At 46.0% G+C, this 21,276-nt stretch overlaps 1 protein-coding gene across 3 annotated transcripts; it reads right to left on the bottom strand.

Annotated features, from left to right (window-relative positions):
- Positions 1 to 993: 993 nt before the first annotated feature.
- Positions 994 to 9,479, bottom strand: TAGAP (T cell activation RhoGTPase activating protein). Of its 3 annotated transcripts, none has more exons than XM_063329421.1 (10): positions 9,372 to 9,479; positions 8,859 to 8,943; positions 8,696 to 8,749; positions 8,058 to 8,124; positions 6,444 to 6,616; positions 5,559 to 5,720; positions 4,999 to 5,108; positions 4,091 to 4,286; positions 3,378 to 3,495; positions 994 to 3,172 (listed from the first exon to the last, which is right to left on the bottom strand). In XM_063329421.1, exons 2-10 carry the CDS (start codon positions 8,883 to 8,885, stop codon positions 1,995 to 1,997), a joined length of 2,085 nt encoding a protein of 694 aa, XP_063185491.1. In that variant the 5' UTR covers positions 8,886 to 8,943; positions 9,372 to 9,479; the 3' UTR covers positions 994 to 1,994. The 3 variants fall into 3 exon arrangements, with proteins under 3 accessions (XP_063185491.1, XP_063185492.1, XP_063185493.1); XM_063329422.1 differs by having other exon boundaries at positions 6,444 to 6,613; XM_063329423.1 differs by lacking the exons at positions 994 to 3,172; positions 3,378 to 3,495 and having other exon boundaries at positions 4,082 to 4,286.
- Between the last annotated feature and the right edge of the window lie 11,797 nt (positions 9,480 to 21,276).

Below are 21,276 nucleotides of genomic sequence, written 5' to 3'. Positions count from 1 at the left end.
ATAGAAGTAGTCATGTTGTTGTTTGAGTACATTTTGAAGTTCATGTTTTCTGTTCTGTGGCTTTTGAGCCTTTCCACTCCACATGGATTATCTCTTCACATTTGTTCTGCCATGAGGGCAAGACACTTCTGTTTTTTATAAAGGAAAGTTGCTGTTCCCACTTGACACAGGCCAAGAGGCAACAGGCACAAATTAAAACATGTGGAATTCCACATGAATGCAAGGAGACAGTTTTTCACTGTGAGGGTGGTCAAACACGGAAACAGGTTGCTCAGAGATGTTGCAGAGTCTCCATCTGTGGAAATATTCAAAAGCCATCTGGACATGGTCCTGGGAAACCTGCTCTAGCTGACCCTGCTTGAGCAGGGGGTTGGAGAGGAGGAGCTCGAGCCTCACCTGTTCTGTGATTCTGTGACTCAGGAGTTGCAGATACCAGAAAATGGCAAATGCCTTTTGCAGTTTGCAGCAGAGCCCTCTCAGTCAGCTTGCTTGGAAGCAGACTGGCACTGCTTAGGGGCTGAGTAAGGTGGCATTTTCTCTAGTTGCAGGCTACCAGTATGGTATTTCTCCTGTCTGACCAGGTACCCTCCTTCCCCTTTCTCTGTGTCCTGTGAACACCTACACCTGGAAAACATCATACCTGAGATCCTGGTACAGTGTTTTCTAATCTGCTCCGCTTTTGGAGCAGCATCACCTCTTTGCAACTCCCTCTCCACCTCACCGATAACTGCTGTTACATGGCAGTGTAACTGATTTTCCTGACAGAGAGGGATTTCTTCCCAAGATCTAGCCTGCAGCCTCTTAGAACAACAATAGTTGTGACAATGATAGTCAATTACTTTCCTTCCAGCTACTTAGATACCCCACGTCATTCAAGCAGACCTGCAGTACCTGCAGAATAGTATAAAAGTAGATACAGTACATGTAGTGCCTGGATGTTTTAAAGACAGACAATGGACGGTTCATGCAGAAAAATGTTTTATTGTAGTGAAGTTACACAGGAGAAAAACAGGTCTCGCCGCTCCTGGTTCAAGGCTATGCTAAGCCATAAAAGGGGAGGTAAGTGCTAACCAAAACAAGTTCCTACATGTAAAAACACATTGCACTTCCAGTCATTTTTACAAGGTTATAAGGACAGCGCCTGGTATTTTCTCTTTTGCCTTTTTTTTTTTTTAAATGAGCTGCAGCTTTAGCTATTTGAAGCTGGAATCCAGAATGTTTCCTTGCAGGAATTTTTGTTGTTTGGGGTACTTTTCCCTCATGAAAGCAAACCTGAAGATACTTTTTCTTTCTGCTTAGTCTGTCCAGTTTATTTAGACTAAAAGCACCTCAGGCCTCATGAGGTTTTACTTGATACATTCCCATAATGACCTTGTAGGGCTTCAGTGGCTCTAAACGCAGGCTCGGTATACAACACTAATGCTGGTTAGTTGTCAGATCATTCTTATGACCCGCAAGAAGGAAGAGGGAATGGCAGCAGGTTCAGAGGGTTTATGGAAGAGTGCTGAAGTGGCCTTGATGACAGAACAGCTCTTCCTTGGTTGGGGTAACTGCCAGCCCACTTCTTCATGCAGAAAATCAGCAAAGCATTGCATCACCTTGGCATACACACGTGACAAATGGCATGAGTCTGTGACCGTACAGAAAACAAAAGGAAGGTGGGACAGGTTTTGGACCTGCCAACCTTTTAATTGTCCTTTCGGGGATACAAATACAACACTGTTTATCAACTACTAACTAGTTTTCCGACACAACAGGTTATATACAGCATATTCACTTGCATTTTTACATAATAATATACAGGTCTTCCCCACCACCTCTTGTGGTGAAAGAATGTGACATGTCAAGCTGAGAGACGCTTCAGGACCCTCAAGGAAAAGTTCATGCAGAGCTAGCTTATTGTGTCTCTTGAAAGTAAAATCTTACAAAGGATACCAAGATGTCTATTTTTACAATATTTACTTTGTACAGTATGAAGAGATGAAATAGGCTTTTTAAACATAGGATTCCTTAGCATACTGGATCTGGTCTACCTCAAAAACTGGCTGGCTGCACCTCCGAGCCACATACTCAAGTTTGTTCTTTTGACAGGATTCAGACATGGCTCTCAGTCGGTAGACTCCCGGGGTCACGGGTAAACTCACACGGGAGTTTATTCCCACAGTGATGCTAAGGGTTTCAGTTTCCAGGTCAGAATCCTTTGCTGCAGAAACTCTGCCACTGGGTAGATCCCTTAGAGCTGTACGTGCTGTGTCCTGTGCACAGCTGCTGCATGGATGAGGTGGCAAAGCATCCTGGTTTGACACTTTTGATCTCATAATTTGAACTGTGAGATTGTGGGAGGGAACTTTAGTGTCCAGGCAGTTTTTAGTAGCCTCTTCATAAGAGGGTGGTCTTCCAGGATTCCTCTGGTCTACCTCTCTGAATACTTCATCAGCTGACCTGAAACGGGGCCTTTGCTGATAAGCCACAGGCAATGGTTTGTCATCATCAGGGCTGTTCTCCTGGACAACTCTGCAGGAGAAATGATCTTCTTTCTTTGTGAAACTGTCTCTCTGGAAACCCATGTTTTTTCCAGGCCCCCAGCTCTGGGTTTTTAATAGTGTTTTCCTGCGGTTTGCAAAAGAGAACGACATGGAATGCTTTTTGATCTCTCTGCTAGGCGTACTGCAGTCTTCGGTGGCCTTTGTGGAAAAGGACTGGGGCCTATTTAAAAAGGTTTTTTTGGGACTAGAGGGTGAAACTACTGGGGAGCTGGTGAAGACAGAGCCATCAGAGCTCTCCAGAGAGCAACTGGAGGATGTTTTGGGTAGAGAGTCAGTTGATAATTGTGAAGGTAAGATTGCAAGCCGTTTCTCCAGTGCCTCCAACCCTAGCTGTTTCTGCTGAACAGGAAAATTGTCCTCACTTTTGTTTAGCTTCTGTTTCCTTATCCTGCCTTCAAGGCGGTTTTGGAAGGAGAGATCTGGCTCTGAGTACCTCCTGTCCATCGTGCTGATGTCATTTCTGAAATTAGTCAGTGAAGGGGCAGAGATGCACGTTGGATATCTTCTGCTCACACTGGTGCTCCTCCCTTTGGGCTGCTCCATCTGAGAGGCACAGGGGCTGCCTTCAGCTTCAGGATCTGGGCTGTCATAGGCAGAGTCATTCTGATGAGCAGCACATAGGTGTTCTGTGAAGAGAAAGCACCAGTTAGTTTTCACTGACCACCTGAGGATGAAAGGGAACTACATGGGAAGAGTTGCTGTAGAAGAGCCCTGCAACAGTGTCTTGAACCCTCTGCAACTCTCTGTGTTTCCACAGATGGATTCCCATACCAAAATAAATAATGTAGCCCAGCAGCCCCAGTCTGTGACATCCCCAGCTTGTTCGCATACCTGTGGAGCTGTCTGTGTGCTCTGGTGACTCCTCAGCCAAGGCACAGACAGGCAAGGCAATGTCCTCCCCAAATATCTCTGAGCAATTGTTTATAAGGAACTCCACCAACACTGTCACCTGCACAGAGAAAACAGTTCCAGTCAAAAGGGATGAAAACATTCTAAACAGTCTTTCCTGCTCCCGCCTGCTGTCTTTGTGTGAAGGGCAGCACAGAGCAGAGTGGCTTCTGTCAAAATCATAGAATCATAGAATAGCAGGTTGGAAGGGACCTCAAGGATCATTTGGTCCAACCTTTCTTGGCAAAAAATCCTCGCTTAAAGTCAGAGGGTGAGTCCACTTTGGAGGATGAGGCCTGATGCCGCAGACAAATTGATCTGCCCCGATACAAACAAACCGCCATCAGCCACAGCTTCAGCCTCACTGCCCAGAGGGCCCGTGGGTGGCAATGCCCACCAGGTGCCCCTTGCTCTCTGCGTGACAAGTATTCAGGAGCTGTGATACAACGTAGGGGACTGCAGGGCCACTGCTACTATTGCCCAGAGGAGGTGAGACGAGGGACAGCCTTGCCCATCACATTGCAGGCACCTGAGCTGAGGGGCACCCCCGATGTCCAGGGGTGCTCTTTCGTTCGGCTTTTGCAGTGGCGGTGGGACCCCTAGGGATGGCTCTGAGCTGCCCCAAAGCGGGTGGCTGCTTGGTGGGTTCAACACACCTTGTCATTCATCTCCTTCTGCACTTTCAGCGGGAGCGTGTTGTCCGTCTCTGGGCTCAGCATATTTGGGCCAACGCAGATGGCCAGATTGCTGGAGTCCATCCTGTTGGTGTCGGCGTTTTGGCTGATGTGGTGGAGCAGAGACAGCAAGTGCTTGAGCAAGACGAGGTTTGGTCTAGGCAGTTTGTCAGCCACCCTGCAGGAAGACAAACAAAATGTGACGTTAATGCATGGTGCAGCAGCCACCACTTCTTTATTCGAGCAAGTCTCAATTAAACTCAGACAGATTCCACTTCCTCCAGAGAGAGGCACGCGTGTGCTTTCTTCACTGCTTAGCAGAAGTATCATTCAGAAATCCCCAACGGCAGCTGAGCGTGTGGTTAATTAGAAGATCTTGAATGATGAGATCTTGACTGAAAGGCAAGCATTACAGCAGTCCATGTCTTTGAGTAGATGAGATGGCACCAGGAGATGTCACTGGAGACTTCCCAAAGGCACGTGAAAGGCTGCAGTTGTGCTGTGCAGCTTTCAAAGCACTCCCAGTTGGCCTCCACAGCTGCTCTTTCTAAAGGGCAAAACACGGCCATGGTCTCCACATGCCCGACCTCGCCGCCAGCAGATGTGGAGGCTCCCTGTCAGTGCCTGTCCCACAGCGCAGTGACTGCCTTGGCTGAGGCACTGCAGCCTCTCTCCTCTTCCTACACTAGTCCTTTCATAGGGCAATTCAAATAACTTCAGGAAGTGCTGCTGCTAGAGCCCTCCAAACAAAACCCCATGGAGCAATAGCAAGCTGAAGTAAATGACAGGCTTTTAAATGAGACTCTCAATTTCAGGAGATGTCACTGGACACTACCAGCCAGTCCCTCACATTGGGGCTGGTTGCAAAACTTTCTGGTTGCAAAACTTACTCTTTCAGTTCTTCAATTTTTTCCTGCTTGCTTGGCTTCTCCAGAGCTTGCATCCACTTCTCATAGAGGTCGGCCGACAGGAGTTTGGAGGGAATATTTCGGAGGAAGTCCTGCAAGGCCAAGAGATTTAGATGAGGCTTTGGGCACTACCCCTGAGCACACAGGGAGCATCACTGTGACATAGGCTCACTAGGAGGCAGGTCAGCTTGAGCTACCTGACCATCAGCACTGTCAGAGAAGTGAGCTGCACAAGTACTTGCCAAGCACACTTGCATTGGGGTAGTAACGGGACCCAGCTCTTAGCTGCTTTTCGTTCAGCCAAATCTCAGTATTCCTCCCTGGGAGGATGCTGAGGAGGAGGATGCAGTGAGTTTCCTGTGGGCATGCAGGAAATCAGCAGCACAACATGTGGGACTGAAAATCAGGTGGAACATGAAAATGCCAAACTTTCCTAAGCCTGAAACATTTAGTCTGGCTTTTCTCTGGCTTTAGCTTGGAGTCCCACCCAGGTCAGCTCTGGGTGCTGAAGTGGGCCCATGCTGCAGGTCAGAGGAACTCACCTTTAAGACCACTGCCAGCAGGTGCACAGATTTGCTTTTCAAATCAACATTTCCTCCTTTGTTTAGGTCCTCCTTCAACTCCTTTCGTGCTTTCTCATTGGCAGCTTTTCTGAATATCCCTTCAGTGGAAGGTCCTTTCATATACAATATAGCTAGGAGATCCTGCAGGGAAAAAAGTAAGCATGAATGGGAAAAGAGTTACTTGGGTGAAGGAAGGTCCTTCAGCAAGTGAATATTTACTTAGAAACATAAGAAAAATTTTCTGGAGGTACACTGTGCTCTGATTAGGTCAGTGTCTAGTTCTTGCTCCAAGTAGATTGCATATAGGCAATAACCTGATTTTCCCACCACCCACCCTCTTTTTGGACTGGTGAATTCCACTAACTTCAGTGGAGTCGTCTCTGCTTCCTTACAGAAGGAAACAAGGGATGGCTTAAATCTTCATTCAAATCCCCTCTCTCCCAAGCCAGGCAAACACTGCTTAGAAGAGACGAAAGCCTGTCAAACTCAGTGGGAGAACTGTCGCAAGACCATTTTTACCCAGAAGGTAATGTTTAGGTATTTGTCAGTGGCAGTCCATAGCTGAACACTTTTTTCAGGGAAACACAGAAGTCCTTAGAAGTTTATGCTGCTGAAAGATTTATTTAAATGACTTCTGTAGAATCAGAGATGTTTATACTACGAAGCAGACCTTCTTCTCCTATTCCTGGTCCTGGGTTGTCTCAACTCAAATTTACTTCCAGTGGACAAAACCCGCAGGCCTGACCCTTTCTACATCTGAGATGGGCCTGAGCTTGTCTCCTTGGTGATGCAGCACAAGTGCCAGGGATCTTGCCTCACACTGGGAGCCAGAGGTATGACAACTGTATCACAAGGCTTGCTTACCTGGACCGGCTGGGGCAGGGTGTCATCTTCCCCACAGATAATTGCCAGGGGCTGGCCAAACAGACAGATTTTGGCACCCGAGTCTAGCTGCCCTGGGGAATTCCCATTGGTAGAGCTTCGTCTCAGAGTAAATGACTGTGATATCACCTTCTTTCTTTTCTTTGTGCCATCTGCTGCAAGCAAAAGGAAAACAGAAAATCATTTTTTAAAAAATAAACAGAGCATGCTATGCAGGCTTTCATCTGTGTGCAGATGTTTGTTGAAACAACTCAAACTAAACGGGGAAAAACTGAAAGACAACTTAGTGGTTACTAAGGAAACAACTGCCTGAACTGTAAAACTGTGACCATCTCTCTAAGGACACCACCTTTCCTGTTTTCGGGTTGTTTTTCTTTTACATTCTAGTCACTGTTTCTTCTTAGACAGTGGGAACATACAAGGCACAGAAATAACAGCATTTATAGAGATTTTTGATATTGCAGCGGTTTCTGTGATAGCTATCTGAGGCAGATATGTCACTTGGCAATGACAACAGTTTTCACTACACAGTTTGACTGTGCCCCAGCCTTAGGGCGAGAGTGGAAGTAGGGGCTCCTCTTTCACAGGCTGAAATGAAAAAACACAGCTCCAGTTCTGCCAGCTTTGGAGCCAGCTCTAATGGTAGTGGTCCTGTCAGAGCTAGTGCCTGCCAGCCAGCGGAAGGTGATACTTGCTGCGGAGGATGGGAGCATCACAGTAGGGCTTCATTGGCTTCAGGGTAAGAAATCTCTTTGCATGGGTTTTGCATCTGCCTCTTAAAGAGGAAGGCATGCTAGGAATTTGGAGATGATGGTTGTATTGGGAAGAGGTGTGGCTTTTTTCCCCTTCCAGAAACAGTGAGAGAAGGATACTTTCGCTAGAAAGCTTTCTAAAGGAGTCGCCTTCTGCAAATTTCCTATAAAGAACTTGCCTTCTACTCCAAATTGAAGTTGCCTTACGCAGATGAGTTCTCAGGACCTGTATTTGTGGCAGAGCACAAGTCCTTGTAGGGAGGGGTTAAAAGCTATGAGAAAGTCACCTAACATTATAGTGTCATATAGAATGTTTGCTTCTGGTACTCCTGAAAAATGGTCTGATATGATGGTCTGCTCCAAATCTGACCCTGCCCTGCTAATGGTCTCCTCCTGGTTGTTTACAGATGCTGAGGTTTTGCATGGTGAGAGAAAACAAGTGCTGTTGCTGCTGTCAAGAGGGCTTATTTACTCTGGCGTGCAACCGCTGGTAGCAGTACTCGCTTGCAGTGCCACACCTCAGTGGTGATGCTCAAGTGAGAAAGGAGAACATTTACTTCCCATCACTGCCAGGGAACACAATGATACATGGCTCTGAGGACCAGGGAACAGGGATACAAGACCTCTGGCACTCAGCACCATCACCTCTGCCACTGAGCATAAGGGAAAGAGGTCATTTGCAAGTGAGTGGCACTCCAGGGGTTAAGCCATCTGCTGGATGGGACTGAGGGCTGTGTGTTTCTCTCAGGGAGGTGGAGCGGGCAGTTTCGGGTGGTTTTGCAGAAGTACCAGCTTGCAAGCATTATGTAAGAAGGCAGTTCCTTAGTTTGTCTTTGAAACTCACCAGTTGAGTGGCAAAGTCCGTCTTCAGTATCTGCTGGGACCAGCGGGGGGCATTTCTTGGCATCCGCCTGCAAGAAGCATGTTAGGGTTACAGAGCTGCCACCAGCAGTGAGGGCTACCAGTGAGTCACTGCAGCTCCTCAGAAATCTGTGAGAGGCTCCGGGGAATAACCAGAGCAAACCCAACACCTGCTGAAGAGGTGACACTGCCTCACTGCCCAATAGAGGGGTTTGTGGTAAACCCTGCAGCCAGCCACCCCAGTTCTGCCCGGCAGGCCACAACCCTGTGCTCTTTCAGGCTGCTCTTTTGATCCAGAGAAGCCACAGCCAGACACAGCCTGCTTTTCTGTGTCCTCCCCTGGCACTGGGGATTCCCTCCCAAACTCCTCTGGGGAGCCTTAATGGCTTTGGAGCCTGTCAGATTCCTGAGCAAAGCTCCCCGGGAGCCCAGGGAACACGCTGCTCACAGCAATGCCCAGCTCCTTCTGCATGGTGCTGCACGGAGTTGCCTTCGAAGGCTTCTGCTCGCTCATGAGTAATGGTATGCAGCTGGCAGCTCTTTCAGGGGCCACCCCCACTTTGCTAAGGTATCTCACATCAGTACCCAACAAGGATTGGGGGAAACGTAGCGGCTGCTTACCTCCGACTGGCGTTCAATCAGACTCTCCATGTTACCAGCATTTAGTGTCTTTGACTAGGCAAGAAAACAAAGACACTATATGAGTAATTGAATGCTATCGTTTAGAAATCAGAGCTTTTCAAAATCGCTCTGTTGACAGAGCTGAACCAATGAAGACACTCACAGTATTACAGCTGCTTAACACTTTCATTAGGAGTTTGATCGGGGGAGCTCTGGACACTCTGGTTTCCTTCGGTCCTTTTGTTTGCCTGTTTATCGAACAGGGAATGGACAAAGAAAGAGCTTTGTAAAACTGCACCCTTCTTGTCTTTCCTCCCTGCACGCCAGTCTAGCATTTACGTATGATCCCAAACCAGCAAGATACCCCACACAAGTCAATCATAAAGCCCTTCTCTGGATGCCCTGCTGCCCTATCTGCCGCTTGATTAAAACTGAAAAAAAGCAGCTTTCCATTTTTAATCCATGCAAAAAATGAGCAAGTGGTGACAGGTACGTATGATTGTTAATCTGCAAACGCAAGGCTAAGCAAGTCAGCCAGCTCTGCCCACGAGCTGCAACTAGCAGTGGGCACACCTCTCCCCCATCTATATTTTTGTACATCCCTGTACAGCTGCATCTGGAGCACTCCACTGACTTCAATCACGATGCCACAGATTTTATCCCGGGCAGTACTTACCCAAGGAATGAGTCCAGCCAGAGCTCCTTCACTTCCTGTGAACTGCAGAGGAAAGGAGAAACAGCATCACTCCCCACTGCTACTAATCCTTTGGACGGAGGCAGGCGACTAAACAGTTCTACCCCACGTGCGCTGCCTTATATACGCAGAAGGGGCAGGTGGAAATTCACAGACAGGAAGAAGCATCATGGGGCAGGACTGAGACGCAATGAAATTTCTGGCTTCCTCTTTCTTTTTTTTTTTTTTCCCTTAAAGAAAAAAAAATAGCACCCTTGTATCTGTTATGGATGGAAAAGATGAGACACTCGCCAGGTAAAGGTTCCATCTAGCATCACCAGCATGAGGTGGGATGTGCAGAGGGGGCTACAGTGTGGGCAGCTTCTCCCTACCGTTAAAGGGCAGCAGGTACAGTCTGTCCTGTGACTGCTCGGAGACCTTAGATTTTGCCGTTTAAAGACGCACCACCAGATCGAGTTACACTAAGAACAGTTAAAAGATGGGGGAGTGGAATAGCCAAGATTCAGAGAAATGTTTTTGTATATTTTTTGAAAAACTAATGGCAACAGTTTACTGTCTGCAAGCAGATGTAGACACACACTTTGCTGGTGCCAAGTAGTTCTTGAGAATCTAAGCATTGGACTTTTATAGAAGAAGTGGTGTTATGTAATAATTTCATAATGAATGACCATATGTAATAAAAGGTCTTGATTAAAATATGTGTTTGTAAGAATTATGTGTCCAAGTAGTGAAGTTTAATTCAACTGAAGAGACAAGAAAATCCAGGAAAAATCTACCTCTGCTCTCCCTGTAACTCTTCAGGGTCTGTTGCTGACTCCCCCCCAACCTGGGCACATCAGGAACATAAGGACAACAGTACTCACTCTACCAGGCCATTATGAAAATTCATCAATGTTTGACGTTAAATGCATGGTATTAGTTCTACCAATTCATTGACAGAGGCAAATTACAACCCAGTATCCTGGGTACCAGTCTTTTGATCTGGTGGAAAAGAGGGGCTAAGGCTGAGAGTCAAAGGGTAGGGAATATTTTAGCGGTGGATTTAGGTGGAAAACACGCTTGTAAAACTGTGGTCTCTCTGCTGCTTCCCCCGGGTGGATGCTCCGTTTCATGTGTGCAGGGGACGTTTCTGTGTCGTAGCACAGCTCTTTGCAGATGCACGTTATGGCTACATCCGCTGCTGAATGCACCCCGAAAGCCGTTCTTTGCTTAACCACATCAGACCTGGCCCATGTATTATTGACCCTGGGTTGTCATGCAAAAGAGACGGGTGGTCTCAGCTCAACTCTGCAGGAATCCAAGGGGCAAAATTCCCTTTTGATTAGACAGACGTGTCCAGAAGGGCAAAAGGAGAGCTGCCCTGCTTTTGCAGAGAGAGATGCTGTAGGTGACCTTTGAAGTCCTCCTGAGGCCCATCGTTTCCATGTCCTGTAGAGACATCAGTCTGTAGACTTGTTTAGGGCTGAAACTTAGAGGAATCTGAATCAATTACTCTGCAGCCCTGTGCATTTACCACTGGTCTTTTACTCACTGCTGTAACTGGTTTTTTGTTAACTAGCACCCCTGGTGACATCTATCATTTCCCTACTAAATTCCATGGGCCAATGCACATTCTTGCAGAAATATTGTCATCATGCATCGCATTCTCCTGAGAATTTCTTCCGAGGCTCCCTGGCAGCCGCAGCACCCCTGCTGGTCATCCCAGCAGGATTCCTGGGACAAAGGGCATCTACTTTTCAGTACATCTATTAAACATGTATCTAAACATACCTGTCTGTTAAGTATCTCAGAGCTTAGGGGGCCTATGTGATTGAGTTCTGCTTTGCCCTTGCTTCCAGCACTGTATGCGCATGTATTTCTGAGCTCAGTCTGTTGTATGATTAAGCCACGGGGTTTGATCCGGAAAATGTGCGATTCGTGAAGAAAATGGGAGTTTAATGGGTGGTGATTAGCTGGGACAGAAGCTTAGATTACAAATAGGGCACAGCTGTACACGGGGCATAGTGCTTTGAATTTCCCAAGAGGAAAAGATACAGTAATGGGTGGTGCATTGATTGCACATCACCAGACTGTCCGTTGGCACACACTGCTGTATCTCTATCTAATTAGTTCCCATCTATTAACAGTTGTTGGGATATAATGGCCATTGTATGTGGAAGGTATGTGTGTAGGCCTGCCTGCCCATATGGAAAACAGTTTGCTTTTTTTTAACTCTCCTGATATAATTCTATTTTTTACATCTCTTTTATGGTGTGTATCACCGAGACTTAATTTGTGCCAAAAAGACTTTAAATCAGCTTATTTCATTACAGACAAACATGCCCCATCTGAATAGCAGGCATCCTAAAAAGCTATGGCTTGGCGGAGTAATTGTACGGCCACACAGGACGGAGCTTGGCTTTATTTGTGAAAAGCAGTAAGTGAGCACGTGCCGGCTCCTGTCGTGCACCGCAGAGCTGCATACGCAGGGTCCCGAGGTCAAAAGACCTGCTGCGCCAGGTAGGTGAAGACAGGAGGACCAGCACAGCGTGAGCTGCCCTCACACCTACCAGCCAGGGCAGCTTCACAGCTTCCTCCTGTGTAAAGGGTAGGCCCCAAAGCCAATCTCCAAACTAAATATTAGCAGAAAAGGCTAATTTACAAGTGAAGTTCCCTTACATCAACAACTGCTTCTCTGCCTAAAGAGATTTTCTCTCTACCATCAATTCCCTCTCTACCACCCAGCTCTGCTTTGCAGAGCCTCTGCTATGGCCTGCCCCTCAGTTTGGTACAGGTCTTATACCACGATGCAGTGGAGCAACGTCGTATCCCAGCAGTTGCCCTAGGGTGAGCAGAACAGATGGCAGATGGCCTGGGCACACCTGGAGCTGTTTGCAGGTGATGGGTTTCTCCCAGGCCATCCCTGACTAAGTGAATGCACTCTCCTTCAAAGACACGGGGACGTTTACACAAAGATCAGGGCGTGGGAGAGGGGGTGGACTAACAAGAGTTTTTTAGGACTAGCCCGTGTACGAGCTCTTCCCCTTCTGTACATCAGGTTGCTTCCCTCAGTTCTGCTTGAAGTGCCTTGAATTCACAGGAGGGAAAGCAGGAGCAGGGAGGTTCCGCAGAGCAGCCGACCCTGGGTAGATCCAGGCCTCTTGAGACTGGGTTTGCTCCTCAGGGTGTGAAGCATTTTCCTTGTAGAAGCCCAAACATTGGATTGATGCCTCTGCTTCCGCCCAGGCCCCAGCAGCCCCTTCCCTCTCCCAGGGCATGCCTTCTTTTTTGGTCAATTCTCAAGCAGCTTGTCCAGCCAGTTTTTGGAGAGAAGCCTTATATAGCACTTCCTGCCAGCACAGACCAGATGGTGATTTTCCCCTTTCCATGAGCTAACATCAAGTTAGGTGTTTTCTCCTCTCCCCTCTTACACCATGCCTAGATGAAGGACTCCAGACTGTAGCAATGAAGGGGCAGCATCAGTTGGGAGGAGAAAGGAATCAGGAGCTGATAGTAAACAAAAGAAGAAAAGAAGAAATGTGCTGTGGCTGGAAAGCATCTGTTTTCTTCTCTGCCTATCAAACCACAATTGGGAAAATCCCAGCCACAGCTCACTTTTGTTTATTTCTACTACTTTCGCAAATGTTTGACATGGTGGCTCCTAGAAATGACAGTGTGTGAATGAATCCTGAAACTCGCCTTCGCCCTGTTGTTTTACCAGCAAGGATGCAGCAGGAGCATAGCTGTGAGAAGGGTACAGCAGGACGTGCCCAGAGCAGTGACTCTTTCAAGCCCATATAGAGCAGAAAGAGCCTTCAACAGTGCCTCTCCGTGCAGAAAAGGGGTTGTATTCTAGTTTTGTCTTCACTGGCACAACTGCGGTCTCCCAGGGGACGACAGGAACGTTTACCAAAATAAGGAAAGCACTTATGCCAAAGTCAGAGAGTCGCTGGGTGGGGTTTTTTTTTGGAAAGGAAAGCTCTGCACGATCTGTCCATGGACTCAAAGAACAGGGTGGCACGTGGGTTCCTGAGAACAGGTCACATTTTTACACATCTTCTAAGGGCAGCTCTAATTTCCTACCGCTCTCCAGAGTGTCTTGTAGAGGTTTGATCACAGAAAAGAGGGCAGCCTGAGCTTTAACCAGGCCAGACCCGACTTCCTACCTGTAACAGTTCAGAACGAGATCCATCAACCCAGCTGGTGCTGAACTTCTGCAGTTTTAGTCAGGTGGGACCTGGGCTCACGCTAACCCTGCCTTTGGAAAGTGAAACTGTCAGTTTTTCCCAGCTCTGCTCAGCTGATTTCTATCCTTAATCAGATATCAAGGTTAGATTTCAGTGTGGGTTAGATTACACCACCCTTCTACACACTGGGTTCCTACTGCACAGGGAAAAGTTACGAATCAAAAATATCATAAATACAGCCCAAGGTGTACTCTGTGCCCTTCCCATGACTCCCTTTCGGTTGCATTTGCTTTGCAGGATGGTTTGTTTATTCTTTCGTGGGTGCTTCCCCCAAGACTAAGTTGGCACCTCTAAAGTTTTTCACTCATCATCAGGTGACTGGTTCCAATGGGTGTTTTTTAGCTGCGGAGGGCAGGCGTATATAGGCCACTTTCCCAAAGGGTCTGTGTTGATGTTCAGCTGTATCAGAATTCAGCTTGCTGTTGTATCTCGGTGGCGCTTGGGAATCACTCATCCCTTGGGCTCCCCGAGGTGGCCAGCACAAAGGCGTTGGGGAATTGAAGTTGTCCATCATTTCTGACTGAGCGGATGCAGATCTAAATCTTTGCTTGCTTACAATAAACAGCGAGATAATAGAGAATGCGTGTAACTAAGTCTGAATTCTATTATTTTCAAATTTCTGGTTGAAGGTAATCGTATTGAAAAGTGAGATACTACTCACTTTTTTTGTTACTCCAGCAGGTTTCTCACTTATTATGCTTCGTTATGTTGTCCATTTGCAAATCAGAAACAGATGGTGCTTTTCTGCCAAGTTCATTTGTTCTTAGGGACAGATTATATTTCTTACTGAATCCAGAAAGGTGTGAATCTTGATTTTGCTTTTCAGGATTAATACAAATGTTTTCTTTTCAATTTTGGTTGATGTAGGCTTGTATTTCTGCCGCTTCTGCACCTTGTGTTTTGCTTTGAATTTCAGCTTCAAAATGATCTCAGATCTCAAAATGAGAATCAGTGGAAACCAGAGATAACCTGGATTTCACATTGAGTTCTAACTTGCATGTGATTTTCAGGCATAAGTCATCTCACTTTCACAGAAAAGATGATCTGCAGACTGCCAATGGCCTAGGAGCCAGTCTGGAATAAGACCAAGAAAACTTGACCTGAGTGCAATTTTGTGTTTCGTTGTCTATGTGTCCCATTGATACAAAAACTAGAAAACAAAGCCAGGCTCAGGAGTGGCAAGACCTTACAATTCCCCTGGTAGAGTGGGAGCTGCTCCAGGCACAGCAAGCGCCCATGGCCATGAATAAGGCTGTCACTGTAGGCGCCCAGGAGGAACGACCAGAAGTAGTTGGAATTTCCCCATCGTTTGCCTCCAGTTGGCGTCCTCTGAACCCCAGTGGTATGATGAGAATATCCCCAAACTCTTCTCATAGTGATGCCTTTGTGAGTTGGTCATTCTTGTGTTGTACCTGCGTCCTAAGTGATGAGTAGAACTGCCAGTAACCAGATCCTTATGACCACTAAATTAACCATGAATGGGATCATTTACAACCACACACCTGGACCCCATCCTCCAGGCAAAAGCAGTGTCAGGCAAAGCAAATCTTTCCAAGCACAACTCTGCTGGCTACAGTTAAACTCCCCTGAGCACATTTGACCCTGTTCTTTGGGAATAGTTATTTGCTGTCATGCCCTGTCCTTGTGCATGCACATCCACACACAGCAAAATAAAATGTTCTTCTGTGAAGTTTTGGCCACCCATCAAAATCAAGATGATAAATTTGAAACAAACATCTCCATATTAGCTGGTGATTGCCATATTGTTGCTACTGGCAACAGCCGCCGTGTTAGTGTTTTATATAAACACTCCACTTTTGTATTGCTATCCTGTTTTAAAGCGCGACTACCTTATGAGGATTTCAGAAAGCAAATGCTTCTCACGGCATGGGCTCTGCCTCCTGCCACAGGGCACCATGAGGTTTCTGGGCAAACGGGACAGTCTCTACTGCTGTGGAGGGGACACGCGGAGGGTGGAGGTTCATCGCGCACCTCGGGCACCAGCACCGATCAGCACAACTGGGACCAGGGCAGCCAGGTCCTTGCCTCCACTGTGAAAAAGCACGGTGACTCTTCCAGGCCAGGAATAAGAGAGGAATTCCCACCCTCCAGAGCAAGCAGGACCTGGGATCACCTGCTAGAGAGAGTGGGGTGAGGGGAAGAAAAAATGCTTTTGAGATTGAGTTCAGGTCTATCAGCTTGTTGCTGGAGAGGGCTTGGCTTGAAGGCCAGGCTGTTCTGTTCAGGCCTGCGTTCCTGCAGAGTTGGCCATTAATTACTGCTGCTGCCATGCAGATCAGGTGCTGTTATAGCTGCATTTGCTTATTCCACTCGTGTGTGCCTGCTCTGAGCCCTGCCTTTGCTTTCAGACCTGTGGTCACCGCACAGAGATGAGAGTGAGGAGTATGGAGAGAAGGTACCTGCATGCCACCGTGTCCGTTTCCCCATTCAGTGGTGGCTGAGGCTTGAACAGAAGATTTTGTTCTCCCTTTCCACTTCCTTTTAAAGGTTTGTTTGTACTTTGTTTGAGCTTTACCTTTTCTCACATTTATCAGATGAGTATGTTTGTTTGGGATATTTCTCTCTGAAAACAGCCGCTGTGTGTGGTCTTAACAGTCATGAACTGCCTTATTTAGTATTAGCAAGAAAGTCTGTGAGGGAAAGATGTATGTTTAACCAGGCTAACTGATATAGGTACAAAACCCTTCCTCAGGTCTGAAAAGAAATGCCTGTCTTCAGTCTAAGGACAAGCTGAGAAGAAATACTCTGAATTTTACTAGATACATTCAACAGTTACATGGTTACTTGGTGAGATAAGATAGGTACCCCAGAAGTACCTCAAGAAGGGTCTTTTCAAAGAGAGATTGAATCGTCTTACCTTTAGGCACCATAAAACATAAAAACACTAAGCCAAAAGATGTTCAATCCAGCAACTGCTGTAACATTTGTGTAAACCAAAGACCATATTGCTACGGAGAGTCTTAGTATTGCTTGTGCAACACCGTGAACCATTTCTGTCCTTCTGTAGCTTAATTGAACTTAGTATTCAGAGAGTAAAAACGAACACTCATTATCCTGTAAGTTACGGCAGACCTAAGATGCTGGCACGTATGCAAGGGGGTCCTGCTTCCATTTGGTATGTACAAGGCAAAGTGCCCATTCTTACTCCATTATACACAGATCCCCTGAGTGTGTCTTTCAAACACAACCCCCTGGAATTATTATAGCTCTAAGTTAGTCACCTCCAATGATATACTCAGCGAAAATGTTTGCTAAACTCAGGCACTGAAATACAACATATCTCTGTAATTGACTCCTGTCTGTGCTATTTTAGGAAAGCCAGATGTGCTAGAAGAGGAGCTTGAGAGGCCTGCGTTATGTCCCAGCGGTTGTCCCTCCTCCCTGCAACATTTCTGTTTGCTTCCAGAACCAAGCATTCCCACAGTTTTCTTTGGATGAGAGTGTGCCGCAACGTAAACCTGTCATAACTGTGAGACTGACATGAGTAAACAACGCAGATAATATTTCTGTACTGACCTTAAAGGAAAAATCCTAACGAATATCACAAGCATGGAAAAAGTCGTTACTTTAACAACTGAACAGGCTTACTCATCAAACCTACAGTGCTCAGTAATCCCCCTGTTAGGGAATTTTCAGACTAACCAAAAACTGTAATTGCATCTTTGTGTCGGGGTTTTGTGGGTGAACTCCAGGAGATGCTTTGTTTTGCCCTTTGATTTTCCATGCAACATCTGAAAGGCAGCTTGCCTTCTTTCTGCAGCAGTTTCTCATGAACAACGTGCCGAAAATAAAAGGTCATTGCACTGCATAACGCGCTTTGGTATCTTTTGGTGAAAAGTGGTACATACAGGAGAACCCCGTAAAGAGTTTGGCATCTGTTGCCTCTTCTGTCTCCTATGTGCCACGTGGCAAAGAGAGGCCCTTAATTTTAGCTTAGTGACAAATCTTTGACAAATGAAGGCATTTTAAATGCATCGTCTGTGAGGACAATGTGTTATTTTCTGGGCACTACCTGTGTCCCTCGAGGTCTCTGCAGTTCCACTTACCACATTGAAATGAGACAGTCACCTTCTGGCCAGATCAAATACACGCTTATTTTAAGCATGCAGCTGATTGTCAGGAGGAAATATGACAATGTCACAACGAAATAACCATTCAATATCGTAACTGAACTAACCATTTTATCTAGATTCTGTAATAAAAAAGTTTCTGAGCATGAACTCCCCTTCCTCTGCCTGAACTCTGGGAAGGGATCTGACATGGGAGACTCCTGCACGGTCACAGCAGAGGCTATGCTTTAAACATCAGGTAGATATTGGGATATGGTGTCACACGATGTCTACATGCTCTTTGAGGAGCTACTTCCTTCAAAGTGAGCTTGGGAAGGGCTGCACAGTGCTGCACTCATTGCAGCTGCTGTGTAACTTCAAGCTCCTAACGAGGCTTTAAGCCGCCTTAACAAGAAAGTTCGCAATTCCCCTTAGCAAAAAGTGTCTAATTCTGCATGGGGTTGAGTGGCCTCAGTGGCAGCTCCTCAGAAACCCCCAGCCCACAGATATCCCTTTTAAGACATTGGTATCTAACTTCTCGCATGCAATATTCTTTGTCCTCTAATTTTTACTTTCCTGTGCCAAATTCTTTATCTTTAGCCATACAGAAGTTTTACCAGATTTAACTGGATTTAGTCCTTTGTATGTTTTTGGGCTCCTAGTCTGACAGGCAAGGCTTATGTGACTGAACCTTTTTCTCATCTGTTTTTTACTCGTCTATCACCAATATCTTTTACTCTCTACACTAATTTCAGTCACAACAGGCAAGTGCGCAACTCTTCCATAAGCCATTGAATTTCCTACAAGCGTTTTGGAAATTAGCGGGTGGTGGGGATTTTTTTCCCCGAGAAAAAGTCGTTAACCAGTCTTGGGTGGCTGATCAGCATACTCATCACAGCCACTCAGTCACTGTGTCCGTAGCTCTGGGCTAGCTGTGCTGTGCCTCACGGAAATGGTATATAATCATGGTGGAGATCAAGATCTTTGCAGAGAGGTGGATCAGGGCACAAAGGACACAAGCCTGAATGAAATGTCAGATGGTTGGTTCCACTGTTCCCAGAACAGCACATTCAGATTTGCAGATAAAGCTTCGGTGACTGCATTCAGGTTTCGAGCTACAAAGATGAGGAAACAGAGGGTGGAAGGTGGTTAGATGGACAGCCAATTCTATCTATCAGCAAGGCCTGTGCCAAGGTGTGCCTCTGTCATCAAATGCATGTCTGGAGGGCTGTCAAACACACAAGAAGTGCTGAAAGTAAAAGAGGCCAATTTTCATAAACTTCATATTTAATCTTCTAAAAAAACACTGGGATGGTGACTGGAGGGGTGTGTGTATGGAGGTAGACTTCTTGCTCTATATCCTAACAACAAGTCAGAGAACATCCCTCTCCACCAGTGTGACACTGTCTGAGTGTGAGCACTGAGATGTTCAGAGGGTATCCAAGCACTTGATTCAGTCCATCAGTTTTCAGCAAAGAGCATAGACAACTGCTTAGTTGAACACGCTGAGCTGGAGTGTGAACTGAATACCTTTGGTACCAAGGTGGAAATCCCTGTTTTATCCTTCTAGTTAATAGGTTTATCCCTTTCCTTTACTCTCATCATGAGCAAATGAAAAGTAATGGCATTTGGACTTATGTATCCCTTCAGAGTTTGAAATTCCCCTCTTCCATTTTCAGTACACTGGGGTACCTGGTCATGAGAGAAAGGCCCATTTTATACCCCAAAGATTACTGATTTTTAACAGTGAGGAAGGAATCCGATAACAAAGGGGAATAATATCCTCTCTTTTGTCAAACAGTGATTTTTGCTTAGCTTACCATAGAGAATTTTGGCTGAGGTTTGTCGAGTATTCTATGTAGATAAAGTGATTTCAATGAAACTAAGGAAAAAAGATGTCTGTATTTTCCAGTTTAGTATCTAAATGCTGAATTATGTTGTACTGATTGAAAAAACCAAAACTTTCATCAACTTAAAAGTAGTTGCCTGATTTCTTACACAGAGGTAATACTCTAAAAGGAAATTACAGTCAGACACTGTGGTTGGTTTTTTCTCTTCCTTCTCTTTTTTTCCTCTTTATTATTGCTTAGCAGATCCTAGTTTTAGTTCCTAAAAATGCAGGTTTTGTTGGTTCTCTTTTTCTCAATGCACAAGATACCACTAGTTTTGCAGAATGAATTTTCCCGCCAAAAGTGCCTTCCCTCACAGTGTTTTGTGCGGCTGTTTCTGTATCCATGTAGGTATAACCGAAAAGGGCCCAATTCCTGCAGTCTGGCTCTCCATGCACCACAGGTATAAAGTGCCGCCATTCTGATTTAGGTGGCATTCAAAATTAAACAGGCATAAGTGACAACAAGAATGGGAAAAAAATCCCAGGCGTTTGGTGTGGGATTGTGCCTTTATGAGAGAGCACCTATAAAAGCCTGCTGTCATGAAATATTCTATCACTCTCAGTAAAAATTTCTGTCCTCAAAACAGGGAATTTCCATCAGAAACCACAGACTCTTTCACAGTGATGCACATGTATACGGGCTCCACTTTATATGGTCAAGGTACCACCCTAGTCTCTGTTCCTTGGAAGAGAAGAGGGGATGGAAACAGCGTTTGCCCACTTATGGGATTTTTTTCTCCTTTGCCGTGACTTCTGCACTGTCTTGGTGGGAGGAGGCTGGAGTTTTGGCAGCTGTGGGCAATGCTGTGCTGGGGAGTTACCACTGAGGGCTCTGGTGAGGAAGTGGAGTCAAGGACCAGATCCTCAAAGATACTTAGGACCTTATTGCCTTTTTAGCCACTTACCTACCCTGATCTTAAATAGAAGCTGGGAACATAACTGCGTTGGCAAATTTGGGATAAAATGGGTGTCAGGGAGACAGCAGGCAGGCTCTCAAGTGTGAGGTATAACTCCCTTTAGTTTGCTCTTCTTCATGGTCGCTGTGCACTGAGCATGGCTGGGATAAAACTAATCTGTGCTTGGGCAGTGCTTTTCATTGTTATCCCTTTTATTTTCAGCACCAGTGAAAGGAGCTACAGAGAGTCTACATGATGCATTCCCCAACTCATTTCTACAGAAAACAGATGGTAAAATCATGACCTAGACTGCATCTGATAATTACAGAGGATGGATTTAATATCAGAGTGCTTGTCTGGAATGCCAGGTCTGGGGACACAGAGAGAAAAGGGACAGAGATCAGCATCTAGGTTTTGATTTGAGTTGTCACAGAAATATTGCGCAGGAATGCTGCGAAGCTGGGATTCAGAGACAAGTTGCTCCGAAGGGTGCTTGAATCAAGTTTTAGTCAATGACTCATCTCTAAAGAAAATGATTTTGATTCAAAGATCTACTACCAGCCAAAATCTTATGAATGAAGAGATTTCATTGTGTCCCTAGTGGAACTCTGCTCTGAATGAACTCTGCCTTGGACTAACTTACGGGGCCGCAGCAAGATGTTTCCTTTAGTGTAATTTCCTTTAGGTGGCCACTGGATCACCGAGATCCTTTGGCATATCTCCACCATGATGCCATGCTGTATAAACCTTTAACAGGACTTTGACATACTAATAATCTTGTGCACAGGCAGAAGCCATTCCTTC

This window comes from Chroicocephalus ridibundus, chromosome 3, assembly GCF_963924245.1.
Source record: "Chroicocephalus ridibundus chromosome 3, bChrRid1.1, whole genome shotgun sequence".
NCBI lineage: Eukaryota > Metazoa > Chordata > Aves > Charadriiformes > Laridae > Chroicocephalus > Chroicocephalus ridibundus.
Note: the sequence above shows the minus strand (reverse complement) of the source record. Positions and strands in the feature narration are given on the sequence as shown.

Coding starts and splice junctions, on each gene's coding strand:
- TAGAP (XM_063329421.1), bottom strand. CDS start 8,885: ATGAAAGTGTTAAGCAGCTGTAATACT. Junction 6,617..8,057: donor CGGACTTTGCCACTCAACTG/GTGAGTTTCAAA, acceptor TTTTGCTTGCAG/CAGATGGCACAAAGAAAAGA. Junction 5,721..6,443: donor CCCTGCCCCAGCCGGTCCAG/GTAAGCAAGCCT, acceptor TTTTCCCTGCAG/GATCTCCTAGCTATATTGTA.